Below are 21,462 nucleotides of genomic sequence, written 5' to 3' on the forward strand. Positions count from 1 at the left end.
GGGCTAGAAGGTCGAGGGTTCGAGACCTGCTCCCTGCCTGTTTCATTACAATGTGAATGTTCTAAATATAAAACAAGGAAAGAAGACACCCCATGCTGAAATGTACAGAACCTGGTATTCCCAGGCAGTCAGCCGGCCAAGTACTAAACAAGCCCAACCCTGCTTAGCAGCCCAGGTCGGGCGGTTTCAGGCTAGTATGGCCGTAAGCAAAGGAGTAACTCTTTCTACACGATAAAAAGTTGATGAGTCCCTGGAATGGACCTCTTCCAATTCCTCTCTGTTTAACTTTTATTTCACCTTTATTTAACTCGGCAAGTCAGTTAAGAACAAATTCTTATTTACAATGACGGCCTACCAGAAGGTTAAAAGGCCTCCTGCGGGGACGGGGGCTGGGATAAATATAAATCTAGGACAAAACACACATCATGACAAGAGAGACAACACAACATAAAGAGAGACCAAAGATAACAACATAGCATGACAGGAACACATGACAATACAGCATGGTAGCAGCACATCATGGCAGAAACACATGACAACACAACATGGCAGCAGCACAATATGGCAGAAACACATGACAACACAGCATGGTAGCAGCACAACATGCCAACACAACATGGCAGAAACACATGACAACACAACATGACAGCAGCACAATATGGCAACACAACATGGTAGCAACACAACATGGTTGCAACACAACATGGCAGCACAACATGGTAGCAGAACAACATGGTAGCAGCACAAAACAGGGTGCCAACATTGGGCAAATGACAACAGCACAAAGGACAAGAAGGTAGAGACAACAAAACATCACGCAAATTGAAATGTCTTTCAATATTGGCTTTACAGAAATATTTAAATAGAGATTGACAGCTTCTAGTGTAAAAAAAAAAGCATGTAGAGGTCTAATTTTTATCATAAGTACACTTCAACTGTGAGAAACGGAATCTTAAAAATCCAGAATATCACATTGTATGATTTTGAAGTAAGTAATTTGCATTTTATTGCATGACATAAGTATTTGATACATCAGAAAAGCAGAACTTAATATTTGGTACAGAAGCCTTTGTTTGCAATTACAGAGATCATACGTTTCCTGTAGTTCTTGACCAGGTTTGCACACACTGCAGCAGGGATTTTGGCCCACTCCTCCATACAGACCTTCTCCAGATCCTTCAGGTTTCGGGGCTGTCGCGGGGCAATACGGACTTTCAGCTCCCTCCAAAGATTTTCTATTGGGTTCAGGTCTGGAGACTGGCTAGGCCACTCCAGGACCTTGAGATGCTTCTTACGGAGCCGCTCCTTAGTTGCCCTGGCTATGTGTTTCGGGTCGTTGTCATGCTGGAAGACACAGCCACGACCCATCTTCAATGCTCTTACTGAGGGAAGGAGGTTGTTGGCCAAGATCTCGCGATACATGGCCCCATCCATCCTCCCCTCAATACGGTGCAGTCGTCCTGTCCCCTTTGCAGAAAAGCATCCCCAAAGAATGTTGTTTCCACCTCCATGCTTCATGGTTGGGAGGGTGTTCTTGGGGTTGTACTCATCCTTCTTCTTCCTTCAAACACAGCGAGTGGAGTTTAGACCAAAAGGCTCTATTTTTGTCTCATCAGACCACATGACCTTCTCCCATTCCTGCTCTGGATCATCCAGATGGTCATTGGCAAACTTCAGATGGGCCTGGACATGCGCTGGTTTGAGCAGGGGGACCTTGCGTGCGCTGCAGGATTTTAATCTATGACGGCGTAGTGTGTTACTAATGGTTTTCTTTGAGACTGTGGTCCCAGCTCACTTCAGGTCATTGACTAGGTCCTGCCGTGTAGTTCTGGGCTGATCCCTCACCTTCCTCATGATCATTGATGCCCCACGAGGTGAGATCTTGCATGGAGCCCCAGACCGAGGGTGATTGACCGTCATCTTGAACTTCTTCCATTTTCTAATAATTGCGCCAACAGTTGTTGCCTTCTCACCAAGCTGCTCGCCTATTGTCCTGTAGCCCATCCCAGCCTTGTGCTGGTCTACAATTTAACCCTGATGTCCTTACACAGCTCTCTGGTCTTGGCCATTGTGGAGAGGTTAGAGTCTGTTTGATTGAGTGTGTGGACAGGTGTCTTTTATACAGGTAGTGAGTTCAAACAGGTGCAGTTAATACAGGTAATGAGTGGAGAACAGGAGGGCTTCTTAAAGGAAAACTAACAGGTCTGTGAGAGCCAGAATTCTTACTGGTTGGTAGGTGATCAAATACTTATGTCATGCAATAAAATGCAAATTAATTACTTAAAAATCATACAATGTGAATTTCTGGATTTTTAGATTTTAGATTCCGTCTTTCACAGTTGAAGTGTACCTATGATAAAAATTACAGACCTCTACATGCTTTGTAAGTAGCAAAACCTGCAAAATCGGCAGTGTATCAAATACTTGTTCTCCCCACTGTACATCAGATAACATGGACTGCCACTCATACAGGTAAAGACACCAGTACATAACTTACACACATTTCAGAGTTCATACTGTATATTGTTATTGTGTATATATTTCCAATCAACCATTTAATTTTTTTAACAACTTTATTACTTAGCTATTTATGGATATTTTTGTTTAGGAGAGCTTGCAAGTAATCATTTCACTGTAACTTTTACACCCTGTATCCTGTGTGACAAATACACTTTGATTTGATGATGAACTCACCATTCATATCAGCTGTCATAGTCAATAGGTGACTGTCTTGACCAACACTATCTAGTCATCATTGACATTGACTAAGGGGCAGTATTTTCATTTTTGGAAAAATAACGTTCCTGTAATAAACGGGATATTTTGTCAGGACAAGATGCTAGAATATGCATATAATTGACAGCTTAGGATAGAAAACACTCTAAAGTTTCCAAAACTGTAAAAATATTGTCTGTGAGTAAAACAGAACTGATGTTGCAGGCGAAAGCCTGAGAAAAATCCAATCCGGAAGTGCCTCATGTTTTGAAAGCGCTGCGTTCCAATGCGTCCGTATTGAGCAGTGAATGGGCTATCAACCAGATTACTTTTCTCCGTATTCACCAAGGTGTCTACAGCATTGTGACGTAGTTTTACGCATTTAGCGGCTACATTGCGCAAGTGGTCACCTGATGCTGCCAGAGTGACTCTCGGGTAAAATACAGAGGTAGCCATTACTCCAATCTGTCCTACTGAAAAACGAATTGTCCCGGTGGATATATTATCGAATAGATATTTGAAAAACACCTTGAGGATTGATTATAAACAACGTTTTCCATGTTTCTGTCGATATTATGGAGCTAATTTGTAATATTTTTCGGCGTTTTCAGTGACCGCAATTGCCGGGCGATTTCTCAGCCAAACATGAAGAAAAAACGGAGCTATTTCTCCTACAAAAATAATCTTTTTGGAAAAAAGGAACATTTTCTATCTAACTGGGAGTCTCCTTAGTGAAAACATCCGAAGCTCATCAAAGGTAAACGATTTAATTTGATTGCTTTTCTGATTTCCGTGACCAAGTTACCTGCTGCTAGCTGGACAAAATGCTATGCTAGGCTATCGATAAACTTACACAAATGCGTGTCTATCTTTGGCTGTAAAGAATATTCTGAAAATCTGAGATGACCGGGTGATTAACAAAAGGCTATGCTGTGTCTCAATATATTTCACTTGTGATTTTCATGAATATGAATATTTTCTAGGGAAATGTATGTCCGTTGCGTTATGCTAATTAGTGTCAGTCGATAATTACTCTCCCTCTTGTGGGATGGGGAGTCACTAGTTAACTACCTCAAATGTAATATCCATCATGATTCTAATAAAAGAACCACCCGGTTAACTTGGTCTACTTTTCCTTTACAACGGCAGGGGGTGCACCGTTCCTGGAGGTACTGCAATACCAGGTCGATGCGTGGAGTGGACGGAGCAAGCCCCTATTCCATCTCCCTATTCCAAAAATCCCTTTAATATATGGTCTACATTTTGAAAATCCATTTACTGTTTTGCAACAGCTCTGTGTCTTATGGACTCTGTTCTAAAAACTCGACAACCTTGTTCCAAGAAAAATGCTTGTAGACGATTGAGAAACTGTAATAGGTTGTTTCCGGATTTAAATAGTACAAGATTACAGTACCATGAGGGACAAAAATGCTGACAGCACCTGGTATTCCCAGGCAGTCTCCCATCCAAGGACTAACCAGGCCTGACCTTGCTTAGCTTCCGAGACCGGGCGTATTGTAATGTGTATATGATGCACGTAAACACTTCACTGTACCGTTTACACCCTGTATCCTGTGCATGTGACGAATAAACGTTGATGTGATGATCAACTCACCATTCATATCAGCTATCATAGTCAATATACAGTGGGGCAAAAAAGTATTTTGTCCGCCACCAATTGTGCAAGTTCTCCCACTTAAAAAGATGAGAGAGGCATGTAATTTTCATCACAGGTACACTTCAACTATGACAGACAAAATTAGAGAAAAAAATCCAGAAAATCACATTGTAGGATTTTTTTATGAATTTATTAGCAAATTGTGGTGGAAAATAAGTGGGAGAACTTGCACAATTGGTGGCTGACTAAATACTTTTTTGCCTCACTGTATCTCTGCAGTTTTCTCTTCTCTTTGCCAAAATTCATCATTAAAATTCATCATCTCTCCCATGTCTTATTCGACTAGTAGTTGTTCTGAAATGTTTATTGCTTGCCAACATTTTACTCCCTCATCTATGTTTAATGTGACACACATGCATCAATTATTCCTTTCGGGTTGCCTATCCTGACGTGACGTTTGTAGTATAGAAAGTATTTGACTCAGATATGTGCCACAGAAAGTATTTGACTCTAGCCACAAAATGAAGTAAATTAGAAGTGGGGGGAGAATTTCTGCCAAAATACTTGGAACCATTTCCCTGTTTGACTGCTAGGTGTTATGGGTATTATGACTCATACTGTGGTACTCTATTGTAGGCTGTGTGTAGCAGTTAGTGGTTATGATATGAAGGTTTGGCTTGGTAAGGTTTTTTTTCACCTGGTCAGACAGCTGATGTGTTGTGCACTGAAGTCCACAAGTGAAGGTTAAAGGTGAGAGGAGGAGAGCACGTAGGTGCCAGAAGGAATTATCCCACGATCAAAGGGATCGTGCTGTTTTGAAAATGATCTGTGTTTGCGTGTGATCAGGGGTGTATTCATTCCGTTGATTCTGTTGAAAAACGTTTCTTAAAGCGAAAGCAAACGGAACCAAACGGGGATAAACATACCTGAATTTGTCCAATGGAAACTCTCATTTGCAAATGTTGGACTAATGATTACACTCTAGATCAGCTAGATGAAGGCAAGATTGAACAAGGCGGTATTGAATGTGTCAATAATGTCTGTCATCTTGATTACTCAAAAGTCTCTCAACCTGTGTTCACCTACGTTGTAAACTTTCATTCATAGGCTAGGTTGTAGCAACCTCATGATGGGTACAAGGACAGTATCATGTAGTAGCCTAAACCTAACTTTCAGTATGAATCAAACCAGTGTAGTTTTTATTCATCAATATAAAGTATTTTCTGCATAATGGCAATTAAAGTGCATGATATGAAGTTTGCTGTAGTGACCGACTAAGCTTAATTGTAAAAGTATGCCTCAACAGAGCCATGTTTGCAAAAGTGTATTATGCGAAGCACACATTTAGTTAGGCAGCCAGGACCGTAGGACGCATTGTCGGTCTAGCTCTCACTGCAGTCCAGTGCCATGGACATCTTTGAAGTTTGGCCTCTAGTAATTCAGGTGGGCAACTTTATAAAGGCCTCCTCACAATGACCTTATCATGCAAGGCTCTACAGACAGATAAAAAAATACACAGGCTATTTTTGCGTTGATGGTGTATGTATTGAAGTCAACTGGGGCGGCAAATAGCCTAGTAAGAGCATTGGGCCAGTAACTGAGAGGTTGCTGGATCAAATCCCTGAGCTGACAAGGTACAAATCTATTGTTCTGCCCCCTGAACAAGGCAGTTAATCCACTGTTCCTAGGCCATCATTGAAAATAAGAATTTGTTCTGAATTGACTTGCCTAGTTAAATATATTTTTCAAGTGGTTCAACATTCAAATGCGTTTTGATTGACCACATAGGAGAGGCGACGGTCGGTGGAAGTCTGGCGCCACCAAGTGGACAATTATTTTAGTTCCCTTGTGGCATCAACGCTTCCTGAGATATTATATAAAAGATAACATGTTATGTCAGTATTAATTATTTCTCCAACCCCTATTTGCTAGATTATTATTCCAATTTAGCTGTAAATCTGGTTTGAACTCAATAAGGATTTGTCTCGTTTCAGATTGGAGGGCGGATGTCCACGTCACTTTGGAACCTACCAATGTGTTACATTGTAACAGTGAAAAGTGTATTTTCCCGACGTTGATCAAATCCCAGTCTATGCCACCATTTTTTTTAAATAGCATCATCTTTGATATTTGTTGTAAAGTGTACAGAGCTCATTTAGGTGTAACCTTTACCGGATTTAACGTGTCTGAGAACGGCACCTTCCTCCCGAAAGCATTGCGGTATCGCTTCTCGGCCTTTTGGCTAAGATCAAGTGTAGTATCTGTTCTTATCAGTTTAATATCTGATACGTCCCCTATCTGGGGACCATATATTAAATTGATTTTTGGAATAGGGAGATGGAATAGGGGCTTGCTCCGTCCACTCCACGCATCGACCTGGTATTGCAGTACCTCCAGGAACGGTGCACCCCCTGCCGTTGTAAATATAAATTGGACGAAGTTAACCGGATGTTAGTTTTATTAGAATCATTACGTTTGAGCAAGTCTGTCAATGATGCCTAGAAAGTGGTGAAGCCACTCGGCCCTGACGCTTTTATGCCGTTTGTATGTGTATAAAATGATGTACAAACATACAGATGAGCTGTTTTCAAAGGAAATGCAACAAAACTTCCAGAAAACACCTGTTCTTACTTGCACCAACGAAACGAGACAAATCCTTATTGAGTTAAAACCAGATTTACTGCTAAACTGGAATAAAAATCTATCAAATAGGGGTGTGGGAAACCATTTGCAGATAACAATATTGACATAACATTTGATATTTTACAAAATAGCTCAGGTAAAATAATTGTCCACTTGGTGGCGCCAGACTTCCACCGACCGTCGCCTTGTTCAAGCTATGTGTTCAATCAAAATGCATTTTAATGTTGAACCACTCGACTTCATTACATAGTACATCATCAACACAAATAATGTATGAAATAAAAATAGTCTATATATTTTTTAAATCTGTCTGTAGAGCCTTGCATGATAAGGTCATTGTAGGGAGGCCTTTATAAAGTTGCCCTCCTAAATTACTAGAGGCCAAACTTCAAAGATGTCCATGGCACTGGACTGCAGTGAGAGCTAGACCGACAATGCGTCCTACGGTCCTGGCTGCCTAACTAAATGTGTGCTTCGCATAATACACTTTTGCAAACATGGCACTTTTGAGGCACACTTTTAAAATTAGGCTTAGTCAGTCACTACAGCAAACTTCATATCATGCACATAAAATACCAATAGGCCTATTGGGTTGGAGAGCATCTATCTACTCACGAAATACTGTATATCGATGAATAAAACATGCACTGTTTTGTTTCATACTGAAAGTTGTCATAATTCAAGTTCCATCCATGAAATATTGGTATGTGGAGAAAAAGTGTCCAATAGTGGTTGAACTATAATCCTACAAATCTACTTTCATTCTCACTAATCGTGAAACTGTATGACAACAGTCCAGTCGTCGTGAACCGTGCGCCAGGCTCCAGGTTTAACCTGCTACATAAGTTCCATAATGATTACAATAGGCTACATGTCCAAAATGATCGCTAAAATAAATGTATGTGGGTATTACTGACAGACGGCTCCAGATCGTTGCTGATACTAATTGTAAAATAAAAGCCTGGGCGTATAATCGAACCCTTCTAAATCGCATGTTTTCAGCTCGGCAGGTTTAGCCCTACGGAAGCCTGTAGCTTGGGGCTCCAAATGTCATACAAGCGAATCATGACGGCACACAATCAGAATTCTGAATAATGGCACAGTTATGTATAACCTACTTGACCGTGGAAAAATCCATTTCATATATTGTCCCCAGATAGAGGACATATCAGATATTAAACTGATAAGAACAGATTTATTTTATTTTGGAAAAATGGTTATTGTCGCAGGGTTTCTTAAAATAGCTCATACTTTTAACATAATCATTTGTACGCTTTAAAACGACATAATATGCATAAAAAACTGCATTGAAACATTATATGTTAAAAGTACATGTTATTAAAACACCCTAAGAAAGAAGTACTTTTAAACATGTCCAATCTGTAAAAGCCATTTCAAATGTGCACATTATAATTCAAACAAGAGTATACCTTTTAAAGACATGTAAACGGTTTAAAAGTCCCTTTATTAAAAAAGAGGTCTCTCCTTTGTGCAGGAACGAGGTGAGTCCTTATCAAACTTGCCTCCTCCTGCTCTTCCGAATCAACTCCGCCCCATCCTTCAGGGCCCAGAAGAGATCCCTCCCCTAGGCGCTGCAGCACTGTCAGGCCGGGACCTTAGATGTTGTGGGTGATACCTTGTCTGGGTTTGAGGCTCTATTTTGTCCATACCACCTCAGGGCTTCCGTAGCTATCAAGGCCACTGTCTGATGGGTGGTCTCCATGCGTTTCCCTACCAACAAGTTGTCAGAGGACCGCAGTGCGTCCTTCAGACACGTGAGGGTGAGCCAGAGCTTGGTGGAATCGGCCTTCGGTCCACCCGTTACAGCAGGAGCTGAGGTGTTGTGTCCTGAGCTGAGGCGTGGTGTCCTGAGCTGAGGCGTGGTGTCCTGAGCTGAGGCGTGGTGTCCTGAGCTGAGGCGTGGTGTCCTGAGCTGAGGCGTGGTGTCCTGAGCTGAGGCGTGGTGTCCTGAGCTGAGGAGTGGTGTCCTGAGCTGAGGCGTGGTGTCCTGAGCTGAGGCGTGGTGTCCTCCCCTGCTGGCAGACACGAGGAGATCAGGGGGCTTCTTTCCACAGGTCTCTGGTTTATTTCATTGCAGTTACTCTTCTCTTCCTTATAGTTTCTTAATGTTTGGTATCTGTTTTGATATTTACATTTACATTAGTGGTACATATAGAGAGGAGACTGGGACAGGCCTTTCTCCAGTATTACCACTAAAGCTCACCACACCTCCTCCTCTTCCTCCTCCTAACTCACGATGGAGGTATAGGACTAGAATAACCTCATCAGGCCTTTCTCCAGTATTACCACTAAAGCTCACCACATCTCCTCTTCCTCATCTTCGTCCAACCTCTTCATCCTCTTCTTTTGTTTCCTCCTCTCGACTCATTTATTTAACTAGGCAAGTCAGTTAAGAACTAATTCTTATTTACAATGACAGCCTACCGACCGGGCAAAACCCGGACGACACTGGGCCAATTGTGCGCCGCAGTATGGGACTCCTAATCACGGCCGGTTGTGATACAGCCTGGAATCGAACCAGGGTTTGGAGTGACGCCTCTAGCCTTAGGCCGCTGCGCTACTCGGGAGCCCAACAATACCCAATCACTTATCTACCAATTTAAATCAACCTTTTAAGTATAATTCCTCTTGTATTCCCTGAACATCCAAACATAGAAGTGGATAATAGCTTTCAGACAGGCTGTGGCCTGCAAAACTGTGCTTTTATCTGCGAGATATTGAATCTCAATCGTCTTACTAATAACTTTTAGAATTCTAATTGAATGGAGAAGCAGCCTACATCCTCTTGATTTTTATCATCTTAGTTGTATCTCGTGTGAAGTTTCAGACGCATGTGATTGTAACTGAGACATCCAAGATGTCAGTGGATTGACCAAATGAAGACAGACTTTGTTTTACTGTACCAGTGCTTGTGAATAAAAAAAATCTTTGAGGAACTATTTCTTCACAATTTTTTTACAGAAGGATGTTCAGAGAACAACCAGCCCATTGTTGGACCAGGCTTTATTCTCACTTTCTACTGGTTCTCTTATGTAGGTGTAGCAGACTGTCTCAGAGGAGAGTACCACGTTGCAGGTGTAGCAGACTGTCTCAGAGGAGAGTACCACGTTGCAGGTGTAGCAGACTGTCTCAGAGGAGAGTACCACGTTGCAGGTGTAGCAGACTCTCAGAGGAGAGTACCACGTTGCAGGTGTAGCAGACTGTCTCAGAGGAGAGTACCACGTTGCAGGTCACTTCTCAGTTCCTATGCTTCCTGGCTGATGTTTTGGTCACTTTTGAATGCTGGCGGTGCTTTCACTCTAGTGGTAGCATGAGACGGAGTCTACAACCCACACAAGTGGCTCAGGTAGGTTTCCTCTAGAGCAGTGATGTTTTGGGGCAGTTGCTGGGCAACACAGACTTTCAACTCCCTCCAAAGATTTTCTATGGTGTTGAGATCTGGAGACTGGGCAACGAAGCCACTCCTTCGTTGTCCGGGCGGTGTGTTTGGGATCATTGTCATGCTGACAGACCCAGCCACGTTTCATCTTCAATGCCCTTGCTGATGGAAGGAGGTTTTCACTCAAAATCTCACGATACATGGCCCCATTCATTCTTTCCTTTACACGGATCAGTTGTCCTGGTCCCTTTGCAGAAAAACAGCCCCAAAGCATGATGTTTCCACCCCCATGCTTCACAGTAGGTATGGTGTTCTTTGGATGCAACTCAGCATTCTTTGTCCTCCAAACACGACGAGTTGAGTTTTTACCAAAAAGTTATATTTTGGGTTTCATCTGACCATTTGACATTCTCCCAATCTTCTTCTGGATCATCCAAATGCTCTCTAGCAGACTTCAGACGGGCCTGGACATGTACTGGCTTAAGCAGGGGGACACGTCTGGCACTGCAGGATTTGAGTCCCTGGCGGCGTAGTGTGTTACTGATGGTAGGCTTTGTTACTTTGGTCCCAGCTCTCTGCAGATCATTCACTTGGTCCCCCCGTGTGGTTCTGAGATTTTTGCTTACCGTTCTTGTGATCATTTTGACCCCACGGGGTGAGATCTTGCGTGGAGCCCCAGATCGAGGGAGATTATCAGTGGTCTTGTATGTCTTCCATATACTAATAATTGCTCCCACAGTTGATTTCTTCAAACCAAGCTGCTTACCTATTGCAGATTCAGTCTTCCCAGCCTGGTGTAGGTCTACCATTTTGTTTCTGGTGTCCTTTGACAGCTCTTTGGTCTTGGCCATAGTGGAGTTTGGAGTGTGACTATTTGAGGTTGTGGACAGGTGTCTTATATACTGATAACAAGTTCAAACAGGTGCCATTAATACAGGTAACGAGTGGAGGACAGAGGAGCCTCTTAAAAAAGAAGTTACAGGTCTGTGAGAGCCAGAAATCTTGCTTGTTTGTAGGTGACCAAATACTTATTTTCCACCATAATTTGCAAATAAATAATTAAAAATCCTACAATGTGATTTTCTGGATTTTTTTTCTCATTTTGTCTGTCATAGTTGAAGTCTACCAATGATGAAAATTACAGACCTCTCATCTTTTTAAGTGGGAGAACTTGCACAATTGGTGGCTGACTAAATACTTTTTTGCCCCACTGTACATACAAAACCATGCTCTTTCCATGACAGACTGACCAGGTGAATCCAAGTGAAAGCTAACCCTAACCCTTATTGATGTCGCTTGTTAAATCCACTTCGATCGGTGTAGATGAAGGGGAGGAGACCGGGTTAAAGAGGAAGGGGAGGAGACCGGGTTAAAGAGGAAGGGGAGGAGACCGGGTTAAAGAGGAAGGGGAGGAGACCGGGTTAAAGAGGAAGGGGAGGAGACCGGGTTAAAGAGGAAGGGGAGGAGACCGGGTTAAAGAGGAAGGGGAGGAGACCGGGTTAAAGAGGAAGGGGAGGAGACCGGGTTAAAGAGGAAGGGGAGGAGACCGGGTTAAAGAGGAAGGGGAGGAGACCGGGTTAAAGAGGAAGGGGAGGAGACCGGGTTAAAGAGGAAGGGGAGGAGACCGGGTTAAAGAGGAAGGGGAGGAGACGGGGTTAAAGAGGAAGGGGAGGAGACCGGGTTAAAGATGAAGGGGAGGAGACCGGGTTAAAGATGAAGGGGAGGAGACCGGGTTAAAGATGAAGGGGAGGAGACCGGGTTAAAGATGAAGGGGAGGAGACCGGGTTAAAGATGAAGGGGAGGAGACCGGGTTAAAGATGAAGGGGAGGAGACCGGGTTAAAGATGAAGGGGAGGAGACCGGGTTAAAGATGAAGGGGAGGAGACCGGGTTAAAGATGAAGGGGAGGAGACGCTTTCAACACCTTGTAGAGTCAACATGGACCAGCATCCCTGTGGAACGCTTTCAACACCTTGTAGAGTCCAGGAATAATAATGACTGGTTATGCCCTGCTATTGTTTTAATTTGGATTTTATTTTTGTACCCAAATATACTTTATTTGAGTCTGTTCTGAGGGCAAAAGGGGGTGCAACTCAATATTAGGACGGTGTTCCTAATGTTTTGTACACTCAGTTTACAGGCCTAAATAGTGATAAAGCAGGATCATTTGCATCTGTTAAATCTACCCTTCAGAATGACTTCGATAGCAACAGTGAATCTATTTAGTTTTCAAGTGGAGACCTTTCGACAATCATTCTCACGATAGCTCATTGGTAACAACAGTCAGTGACAACTATCATAGCTATTTTTCCAGTAGGATGTGCTGCCAAGCCTATTGTTTTCTTTCATCTGATCGTGGATATGACATCGATGATCTGACATTGTTTTAAAGGAACAGACAAACCTTGCAATGCAAGTTGAACAAAATTTGGTTATCATGACGACATAATATTGTGGTTTGAAATTTCACCCTCGAAACAAGTTAAGACCTTTTTTTTTCTCCAAATCCAATGTATTTCCCTGTTATGCTCTGGGCGCAATTAGCAGATCAACCCATAAATAACATTAAAATACTTCATTTGTTATTCTAAAATGCATTAAAAAAATATTCTTAAAACAGTGATTTTATTAAATTAGGTGGATAAAATAAGACAACTTTAATCTTTAATATTGTTTATATTTCCATTACCAATCCTGAAAATGTGCTGTGAAAAAGAAAAACAAGTGATAATAACCCAGTACAACCTTCTTTCCTAAATACATTTGGTCTGTTTCTCACCTCACTTGATACAAGCCGTGCAAAGTTATGCCAAGGAGACCTAGAGTGATTGTTGCTTCAACTCAGTGGCAGCGATTATACTGGGTTTCTCAGTGTAGCAGTGCTGCTCTAGGATCAGTTTAGTCTTTTTCTGATCATAATGAATAAGAAGGGGGGGGGCCATCTGATTCTAGATCAGCGTATCTACTCAGACGTTTTGTGAACATAGGCCCAGGATGAAATGGTCAGCGCCGTGTTTACTACTTGACCCTACGGCTATTTATTGAAATGCAAAATGTAAAATACAAAATGTATTTTCCTTCGTCAAACAGTAACAATTAAATTTTGTTTGACAGATCATTTATTTTAAAAGATCTAATTAAATTCATTCTAGGATTGGGAAAAAAAACAAGTTTGATGCTGGGTTTTCGCATCTCATTATGGGAGGTGAAACATTTTGGTATCCAGAACACAGTCTTATTGGTCAGTCAGTTTTGAGGAATCGTTGAAGGAATTTCTAACGAGGAGAAACAACCCTGCTGAAATCAGACGTTCCTCGTCAAACCATTCAACACTTCTTTTCAGAATCGAGTTTGTGTGCGGCTGGCGGCGGGCGACATAAGGGTGGTTATCATTGGATGGCTCTGGGCAGTAGAATAGGTCATAGGTCATGCCCTGAGGGGGCTTGGTGGAGCAGAGCGGAGGGGGAATGGGGACAGACATTGGAACCCTACTAAATGCCACCCTATCCCCTATATAAAGGGTTCTACATAGGGAACAGGGTGTCGTTTGAGACACAGAAATCGGGTTGGTGTCACGTCACATGAAGTCCTCGTAGTCTTGTGCGTAACCTCCATCGAACTCTCCGTAGTCCGATAGGTCATCCTTCATCTTGGACTTCATCCCTCCGGCAGCAACCAGACCTTTCTTTTTCTTCTTCCCTTTATTCAGCTGCTGTTGGAAATAAAGACGGATTCGTTTTGTCTTATGACAGTAATTCATTTTATCATCATGTCCATTAGGGCACGCCTCAGTCTGTTTTCTTCCGTTTGATGCCTAATGAACATGACCCGGACTGAATACCGATTTTTTTTTTTGTCTGTCATTTTGAAAAAGAAAATAATAAAAAACCCACTAACCTTTTCCTGTTTCTGTTTTTCACTTAGTAAGACTGTGAGGGAGTTGCTGACTTTCTTCAAGTCCTCTACCTCTACTGTAACATAAGAGATGCACAGTTAAAACAGTATTTCATATAATACAGGAACAGCCCCACTGACCGTTGAGATGCATGACCAATAACATCGGTTACTTTTCAAACGGTATATTATTAAATCAATACTTACATGAGAGACAGAGGTCTCGAAACAAGGACTCCAGGAAGCTGGAATAGTGTATTGACGTCTCAAAAGGTGATATCTTGTCTTTTAACAACTTTTCAAACTCTGTGAACTCATCTTTAGAAGACGGGCTTATGGCATCAATTCCTTTCACGTTGTTGACGACACCTGATTTGAGAAGGAAAAAAATTATTTGAGCACCAATGATATGAAGCTTTCCACAGGCAACTGGTGTTGACAATGTCTAAAACTCTTGATGCTTAAACCAGACATTTTGCAATATAAATGGCAGATTCTCTGTAAAGCTTTCTATGAATCTGTAATACGTGTAGACTGTCAGCCTTAAATATTTATCATTCAACATACACTACATGACCAAAAGTATGTGGACACCTGCTTGTTGAACATCTCATTCCAAAATCATGGGCATTAATATGTAGTTGGTCCCCCTTTTGCTGCTATAACAGCCTCCATTCTTCTGGGAAGGCTTTCCACTAGATGTTGGAACATTGCTGCTATAACAGCCTCCACTCTTCTGGGAAGGCTTTCCACTAGATGTTGGAACATTGCTGCTATAACAGCCTCCACTCTTCTGGGAAGGCTTTCCACTACATGTTGGAACATTGCTGCTATAACAGCCTCCACTCTTCTGGGAAGGTTTTCCACTAGATGTTGGAACATTGCTGCTATAACAGCCTCCACTCTTCTGGGAAGGCTTTCCACTACATGTTGGAACATTGCTGCTATAACAGCCTCCACTCTTCTGGGAAGGTTTTCCACTAGATGTTGGAACATTGCTGCTATAACAGCCTCCACTCTTCTGGGAAGGCTTTCCACTACATGTTGGAACATTGCTGCTATAACAGCCTCCACTCTTCCAGGAAGGCTTTCCACTACATGTTGGAACATTGCTGCTATAACAGCCTCCACTCTTCTGGGAAGGTTTTCCACTAGATGTTGGAACATTGCTGCTCTAACAGCCTCCAATCTTCTGGGAAGGCTTTCCACTAGATGTTGGAACATTGCTGCTATGACAGCCTGCACTCTTCTGGGAAGGCTTTCCACTAGATGTTGGGACATTGCTGCCATAACAGCCTGCACTCTTCTGGGAAGGCTTTCCACTAGATGTTGGAACATTGCTGCTATAACAGCCTGCACTCTTCTGGGAAGGCTTTCCACTAGATGTAGGAACATTGCTGCTATAACAGCCTCCACTCTTCTGGGAAGGTTTTCCACTAGATGTTGGAACATTGCTGCTATAACAGCCTCCACTCTTCTGGGAAGGCTTTCCACTAGATGTTGGAACATTGCTGCAGGGGAACTTGATTCCATTCAGCCACAAGAGCATTAGTGAGGTCAGGCACTGATGTTGGGCGATTAGGCCCGCAGTCAGCATTCCAATTCATCCCAAAGGCTTTCGATGGGATTGAGGTCAAGTCTCTGTGCAGTCAAGTTCTAAACACACTGATCGACTAACCATTTCTGCATGGACCTCGCTTTGTGCACGGGGGTATTCACGCTGAAAGAGCCTTCCCCAAACTGTTTCCACAAATGTGAAAGCACAGAATCGTCTAGAAAGTCATTGTATGCTGTAGTGTTGAGATTTCCCTTCACTGAAACTAAGAGGCCTAGCCCGAACCATGAAAAACAGCCCCAGACCATTATTCCTCCTCCACCAAACTTCACAGTTGGTACTATGCAGTCGAGCAGGTAGCGTTCTCCTGAGCCAATAGAAGATCAGCGTCCTCCTGTAATACAGGTCTCTTACCGAAAGCCTCCTGAGCCAATAGAAGATCAGCGTCCTCCTGTAGCTTCTTCACTCTGAGTTTCTCTGCTAGCTCATCCTCCGGTGAGAGTTCTGTTTCCTGTGATTCCTCTAACTAACAAACAAACACAAAGAAATATACTTTCAGGTCCAGCAGCCAATGACTTTGTTATTCATGGACAGTGTGCGAAACCCCTTAAGGCTGATTTTAGAGGCTTAATTAATCTGGGTCCGGAAAACCAGATGAAATACAGTTTGTTTCCTAATATGGGCCCAAACCAAAATTAAAAAGTCTCTTCTAGTGATTTAAAATTAAACTTTTAAAATTTGATAAATACAACTCAAATAATCAGGGAAATTGGCTCAAAGCAAAAAAAGGTTCAGTTTCTGCTGAATTTTGATAAGCAAACTAGCAGTCACTGTTGCAGTAGCTGGGTTGCCATAACGAATGTACTCCATAGCAACGACAAGAAAAAAATATCCCTGTATGCAAAACACCTACTTAAAAAAAAAACACCTACTTTATAAAACACCTACTTAAAAAAAAACACCTACTTTATAAAACACCTACTTAAAAAAACACACTTTATAAAACACCTACTTTAAAAAACACCTACTTTATAAAACACCTTCTTTTAAAAAACACCTACTTAAAAAAAAAAAACACCTACCCGCTTTCTCAGCTCTTCTTGTTTTTTCATTTGTAAACTTTCCTTTTCCTTGATTTTTTCAGCTAATTTCTTCTTTTCAGATAGTTTTGTCTCTGCTACAAAGACGAGAGAAAAATAAATAACTATTGAGCTTGTATTCAATTAATATAGTCAGATCTCACTGGTTCAATTCACGTGGTTTAAAAAAATACCTGCTTTTTTCTCTTCTGTTTTTTTCAATTCCTCCTCGTCATCATCCCAGTTGTCCTTCAAAACAGGAAACAGGAGAAAACAAGGTTAGGGACAAATGGATATAAGCTTCAGAAATTATTATTTTCAATGACGGCCTACCGGGGAACAGTTGCAACCTTTCGGTTCCTAGCCCCAACGCTTTAACCACTAGGCTACCCTGCCGCCCCTCCACTCTAACCACTAGGCAACCTGCCGCCCCTCCACTCTAACCACTAGGCTACCTGCCGCTCCTCCACTCTAACCACTAGGCTACCTGCCGCCCATCCACTCTAACCACTAGGCTACCTTCCGCTCCTCCACTCTAACCACTAGGCTACCTGCCGCCCCTCCACTCTAACCACTAGGCTACCCTGCCGCCCCTCCACTCTAACCACTAGGCTACCCTGCCGCCCCTCCACTCTAACCACTAGGCTACCCTGCCGCCCCTCCACTCTAACCACTAGGCTACCCTGCCGCCCCTCCACTCTAACCACTAGGCTACCCTGCCGCCCCTCCACTCTAACCACTAGGCTACCCTGCCGCCCCTCCACTCTAACCACTAGGCTACCCTGCCGCCCCTCCACTCTAACCACTAGGCTACCTGCCGCCCCTCCACTCTAACCACTAGGCTACCTGCCGCCCCTCCACTCTAACCACTAGGCTACCTGCCGCCCCTCCACTCTAACCACTAGGCTACCTGCCGCTCCTTCAGATGATACGAAATACATCCTAGAAGGGGTACGCATTGCAAACTTGAATTCAAAATGGCTGCCAATGTAGATGGTAATGAAGATGTTTAAAATAGCTTAAGGAAAATTTTCATAACATGAAAATGTACTATTGACCTGCACTACCACTATTGACCTGCACTACCACTATTGACCTGTACTACCACTACTGACCTGTACTACCACTACTGACCTGGACTAGTGACCTGTACTACCACTACTGACCCGGACTGGTGGGTGGGGTTATATCCTTCCTGTTTGGCCCTGTCCGGGGGTGTCCTCGGATGGGGCCACAGTGTCTCCTGACCCCTCCTGTATTTATGCTGCAGTAGTTTGTGTCGGGGGGCTAGGGTCAGTTTGTTATATCTGGAGTACTTCTCTCCTATTCGGTGTCCTGTGTGAATCTAAGTGTGCTCTCTAATTCTCTCCTTCTCTCTTTCTTTCTCTCTCTCGGAGGACCTGAGCCCTAGGACCATGCCCCAGGACTACCTGACATGATGACTCCTTGCTGTCCCCAGTCCACCTGACTGTGCTGCTGCTCCAGTTTCAACTGTTCTGCCTTATTATTATTTGACCATGCTGGTCATTTATGAACATTTGAACATCTTGGCCGTTCTGTTATAATCTCCACCCGGCACAGCCAGAAGAGGACTGGCCACCCCACATAGCCTGGTTCCTCTCTAGGTTTTGGCCTTTCTAGAGAGTTTTTCCTAGCCACTGTGCTTCTACACCTGCATTGCTTGCCGTTTGGGTTTTTAGGCTGGGATCAGCACTTTGAGATATCAGCTGATGTACGAAGGGCTATATAAATACATTTGATTTGATTTTGATTTGACCTGTACTACAACTACTGACCTGTACTACAACTACTGACCTGTACTACAACTACTGACCTGTACTGCCAGGTTTTCCTACTTACAAAGCATGTAGAGGTCTAATTTTTATCATAGGTACACTTCAACTGTGAGAGACGGAATCTAAAACAAAAATCCAGAATATCACATTGTATGATTTTTAAGTAATTAATTTGCATTTTATTGCATGACATCAGTATTTGATTCATCAGAAAAGCATAACTTAATATTTGGTACAGAAGCCTTTGTTTGCAATTACAGAGATCATACGTTTCCTGTAGTTCTTGACCAGGTTTGCACACACTGCAGCAGGGATTTTGGCCCACTCCTCCATACAGACCTTCTCCAGATCCTTCAGGTTTCGGGGCTGTCGCTGGGCAATACGGACTTTCAGCTCCCTCCAAAGATTTTCTATTGGGTTCAGGTCTGGAGACCGGCTAGGCCACTCCAGGACCTTGAGATGCTTCTTACGGAGCCACTCCTTAGTTGCCCTGGCTGTATTTTTCGGGTTGTTGTCATGCTGGAAGACACAGCCACGACCCATCTTCAATGCTCTTACTGAGGGAAGGAGGTTGTTGGCCAAGATCTCGCGATACATGGCCCAATCCATCCTCCCCTCAATACGGTGCAGTCGTCCTGTCCCCTTTGCAGAAAAGCATCCCCAAAGAATGATGTTTCCACCTCCATGCTTCATGGCTGGGAGGGTGTTCTTGGGGTTGTACTCATCCTTCTTCCTCCAAACACGGCGAGTGGAGTTTAGACCAAAAAGCTCTATTTTTGTCTCCTCAGACCACATTACCTTCTCTCATTCCTGCTCTGGATCATCCAGATGGACATTGGCAAACTTCAGACGGGCCTGGACATGGGGCTGGCTTGAGCAGTGGGACCTTGCGTGCGCTGCAGGATTTTAATATATGACTGCATAGTGTGTTACTGATGGTTTTCTTTGAGACTGTGGTCCCAGCTCTCCTCAGGTTATTGACCAGGTCCTGCCGTGTAGTTCTGGGCTGATCCCTAACCTTCCTCATGATCATTGATGCCCCACTAGATGAGATCTTGCATGGAGCCCCAGACCGAGGGTGATTGACTGTCATCTTGAACTTCTTCCATTATCTAATAATTGTGCCAACAGTTGTTGCCTTCTCACCAAGCTGCTTGACTATTGTCCTGTAGCGCATCCCAGCCTGTGCAGGTCTACAATTTTATCCCTGATGTCCTTACACAGCTCTCTGGTCTTGGCCATTGTGGAGAGGTTGGAGTCTGTTTGATTGAATGTGTGGACAGGTGTCTTTTATACAGGTAATGAGTTCAAACAGGTGCAGTTAATACAGGTAATGAGTGGAGAACAGGAGGGCTTCTTAAAGAAAAACAAACAGGTCTGTGAGAGCTGGAATTCTTACTGGTTGGTAGGTGATCAAATACTTTTGTCATCCAATAAAATGCAAATTATTTACTTAAAAAAATCATACAATGTCATTTTCTGGATTTTTGTTTTAGATTCCGTCTCTCACAGTTGAAGTGTACATATGATAAAAATGACAGACCTCTACATGCTTTGTAAGTAGGAAACACTGCTGATGTTGCAGGTTATCAAATACTTGTTCTCCCCACTGTATATGTATATATATCAATAACAACTGTCATCATATGAGTCATCATACTGGTCCTCGCTAGACTGGGGACCACTCGGCTAAACTTTAGCTAACTGGCTAACACTGTGCACATCATCTGGGTTCTGGGTGATCTAACCTTAGTTAGCTAGGATGCGAAGAGAGGACCTCGAAATCAATTTAAGGTTCAGGTGATATTCAGAGTAAAATACACGTTCTCGATAAATGATATAGTGTTGTTTTGGTTGTCCACTCAACTGTGATGTTAGCCAGCTAATTAATTTAGCTGGTTACCTTGATATCGTCATCCTCGTCCTCGCCTTCCCATTTATCCGCTACAACAGCCTTCTTGGTCCCGATAACAAGCTCATCCGGATCAAAAGTGTCCGCATCTAAGACCAACAATACAAACATTTTTTTACAAACTTAAACTATCCTCTCTGATATGTGTAATTGTCAACGATGAGGTATAACTTGAATAATACGCCATTCCACACACAGGTGGATTATTACCCCATGAATCTCCCTCCGCCATCTTGCCTGTGTGTCTGATCATAATGAATTCCGTGTGTGTACAATCGGTAACTGGCTCTTTGGTTCCGAGAGAAAATTAACGTACGTGTGCTGTCGTGTGTGTGCTCCCATTATTCTTGTCTGTCCAGTCATTGCTGCTCCCTATTTAGTGACACCATAGAATTAGATCAAGCCCCCAAAAAAATACTGTCAGTTACACATGTACAGAATATCTAAAATTATGAAAAATAAAAATTCATATCTTTCTTCATTTCACTGAATATAAGGTGATTTCATAGTCATTTTTGTGACTGGTCAGTACTATTGTGGGGTGCAGCTTAAGCAGTCAATTATATTGGTGTACCCGATCTACACTGAACAAAAATATAAACGCAACATGTAAAGTGTTGGTACCATGTTTCATGAAGTGAAATAAAAGATCCCAGAAATCTTCCACAAGCACAAAAGCTTATTTCTCTCAAATTTTGTGCACACATTTATTTACATATTGTGACAATCTCTGGAAACTCACTTAGATAATAACTTTGATGATACAGTGGTAGCAATACAAGGTTATAACAGCTACAGAGAAGACAAAAATGCCGAAGGTGGAGGTGTGGCTGTTTTATATTCAGAACCACA

General features: G+C 42.8%; 1 protein-coding gene, 1 long non-coding RNA gene, 1 other non-coding gene and 2 pseudogenes across 3 annotated transcripts; 2 read left to right on the forward strand and 3 right to left on the reverse strand.

Moving 5' to 3' along the window:
* Positions 1-3,430: 3,430 nt before the first annotated feature.
* On the forward strand, positions 3,431-4,334 carry LOC118943887. Its single transcript, XR_005039213.1, has 2 exons — positions 3,431-3,472; positions 3,865-4,334. It is a non-coding gene; the product is annotated as an uncharacterized LOC118943887 (long non-coding RNA).
* On the reverse strand, positions 3,863-4,076 carry LOC118944200 (annotated as a pseudogene).
* Positions 4,335-6,555: 2,221 nt separating the features above from the next.
* On the forward strand, positions 6,556-6,746 carry LOC118944187. The gene has a single exon (XR_005039500.1). It is a non-coding gene; the product is annotated as a U2 spliceosomal RNA (small nuclear RNA).
* A 1,339-nt stretch (positions 6,747-8,085) lies between these two features.
* LOC118944229 lies at positions 8,086-8,194 on the reverse strand (annotated as a pseudogene).
* Positions 8,195-12,982: 4,788 nt separating this feature from the next.
* On the reverse strand, positions 12,983-21,253 carry LOC110500849 (eukaryotic translation initiation factor 3 subunit J-A-like). Its single transcript, XM_036960574.1, has 8 exons — positions 20,821-21,253; positions 20,602-20,699; positions 17,097-17,151; positions 16,906-17,000; positions 16,238-16,349; positions 14,476-14,637; positions 14,272-14,345; positions 12,983-14,086 (listed from the first exon to the last, which is right to left on the reverse strand). The coding sequence occupies exons 1-8, from the start codon at positions 20,861-20,863 to the stop codon at positions 13,952-13,954; spliced, it is 774 nt and encodes a 257-aa protein (XP_036816469.1). The 5' UTR covers positions 20,864-21,253; the 3' UTR covers positions 12,983-13,951.
* Positions 21,254-21,462: the final 209 nt, after the last annotated feature.

This window comes from Oncorhynchus mykiss, chromosome 2 (assembly GCF_013265735.2).
Source record: "Oncorhynchus mykiss isolate Arlee chromosome 2, USDA_OmykA_1.1, whole genome shotgun sequence".
NCBI classification, from domain to species: Eukaryota; Metazoa; Chordata; class Actinopteri; order Salmoniformes; family Salmonidae; genus Oncorhynchus; species Oncorhynchus mykiss.

What these genes read in the sequence shown, in the direction of transcription:
- LOC110500849 (XM_036960574.1), bottom strand. Translation starts at nt 20,863, where the DNA reads ATGATCAGACACACAGGCAAGATGGCGGAGGGAGATTCATGGG. An exon ending in ACGAGGATGACGATATCAAG is followed by an intron (nt 17,152 to 20,601) that starts GTAACCAGCTAA and finishes CCTGTTTTGAAG; the next exon opens with GACAACTGGGATGATGACGA. An exon ending in ATTGGCTCAGGAGGCTTTCG is followed by an intron (nt 14,638 to 16,237) that starts GTAAGAGACCTG and finishes TTCTCAAATCAG; the next exon opens with GTGTCGTCAACAACGTGAAA.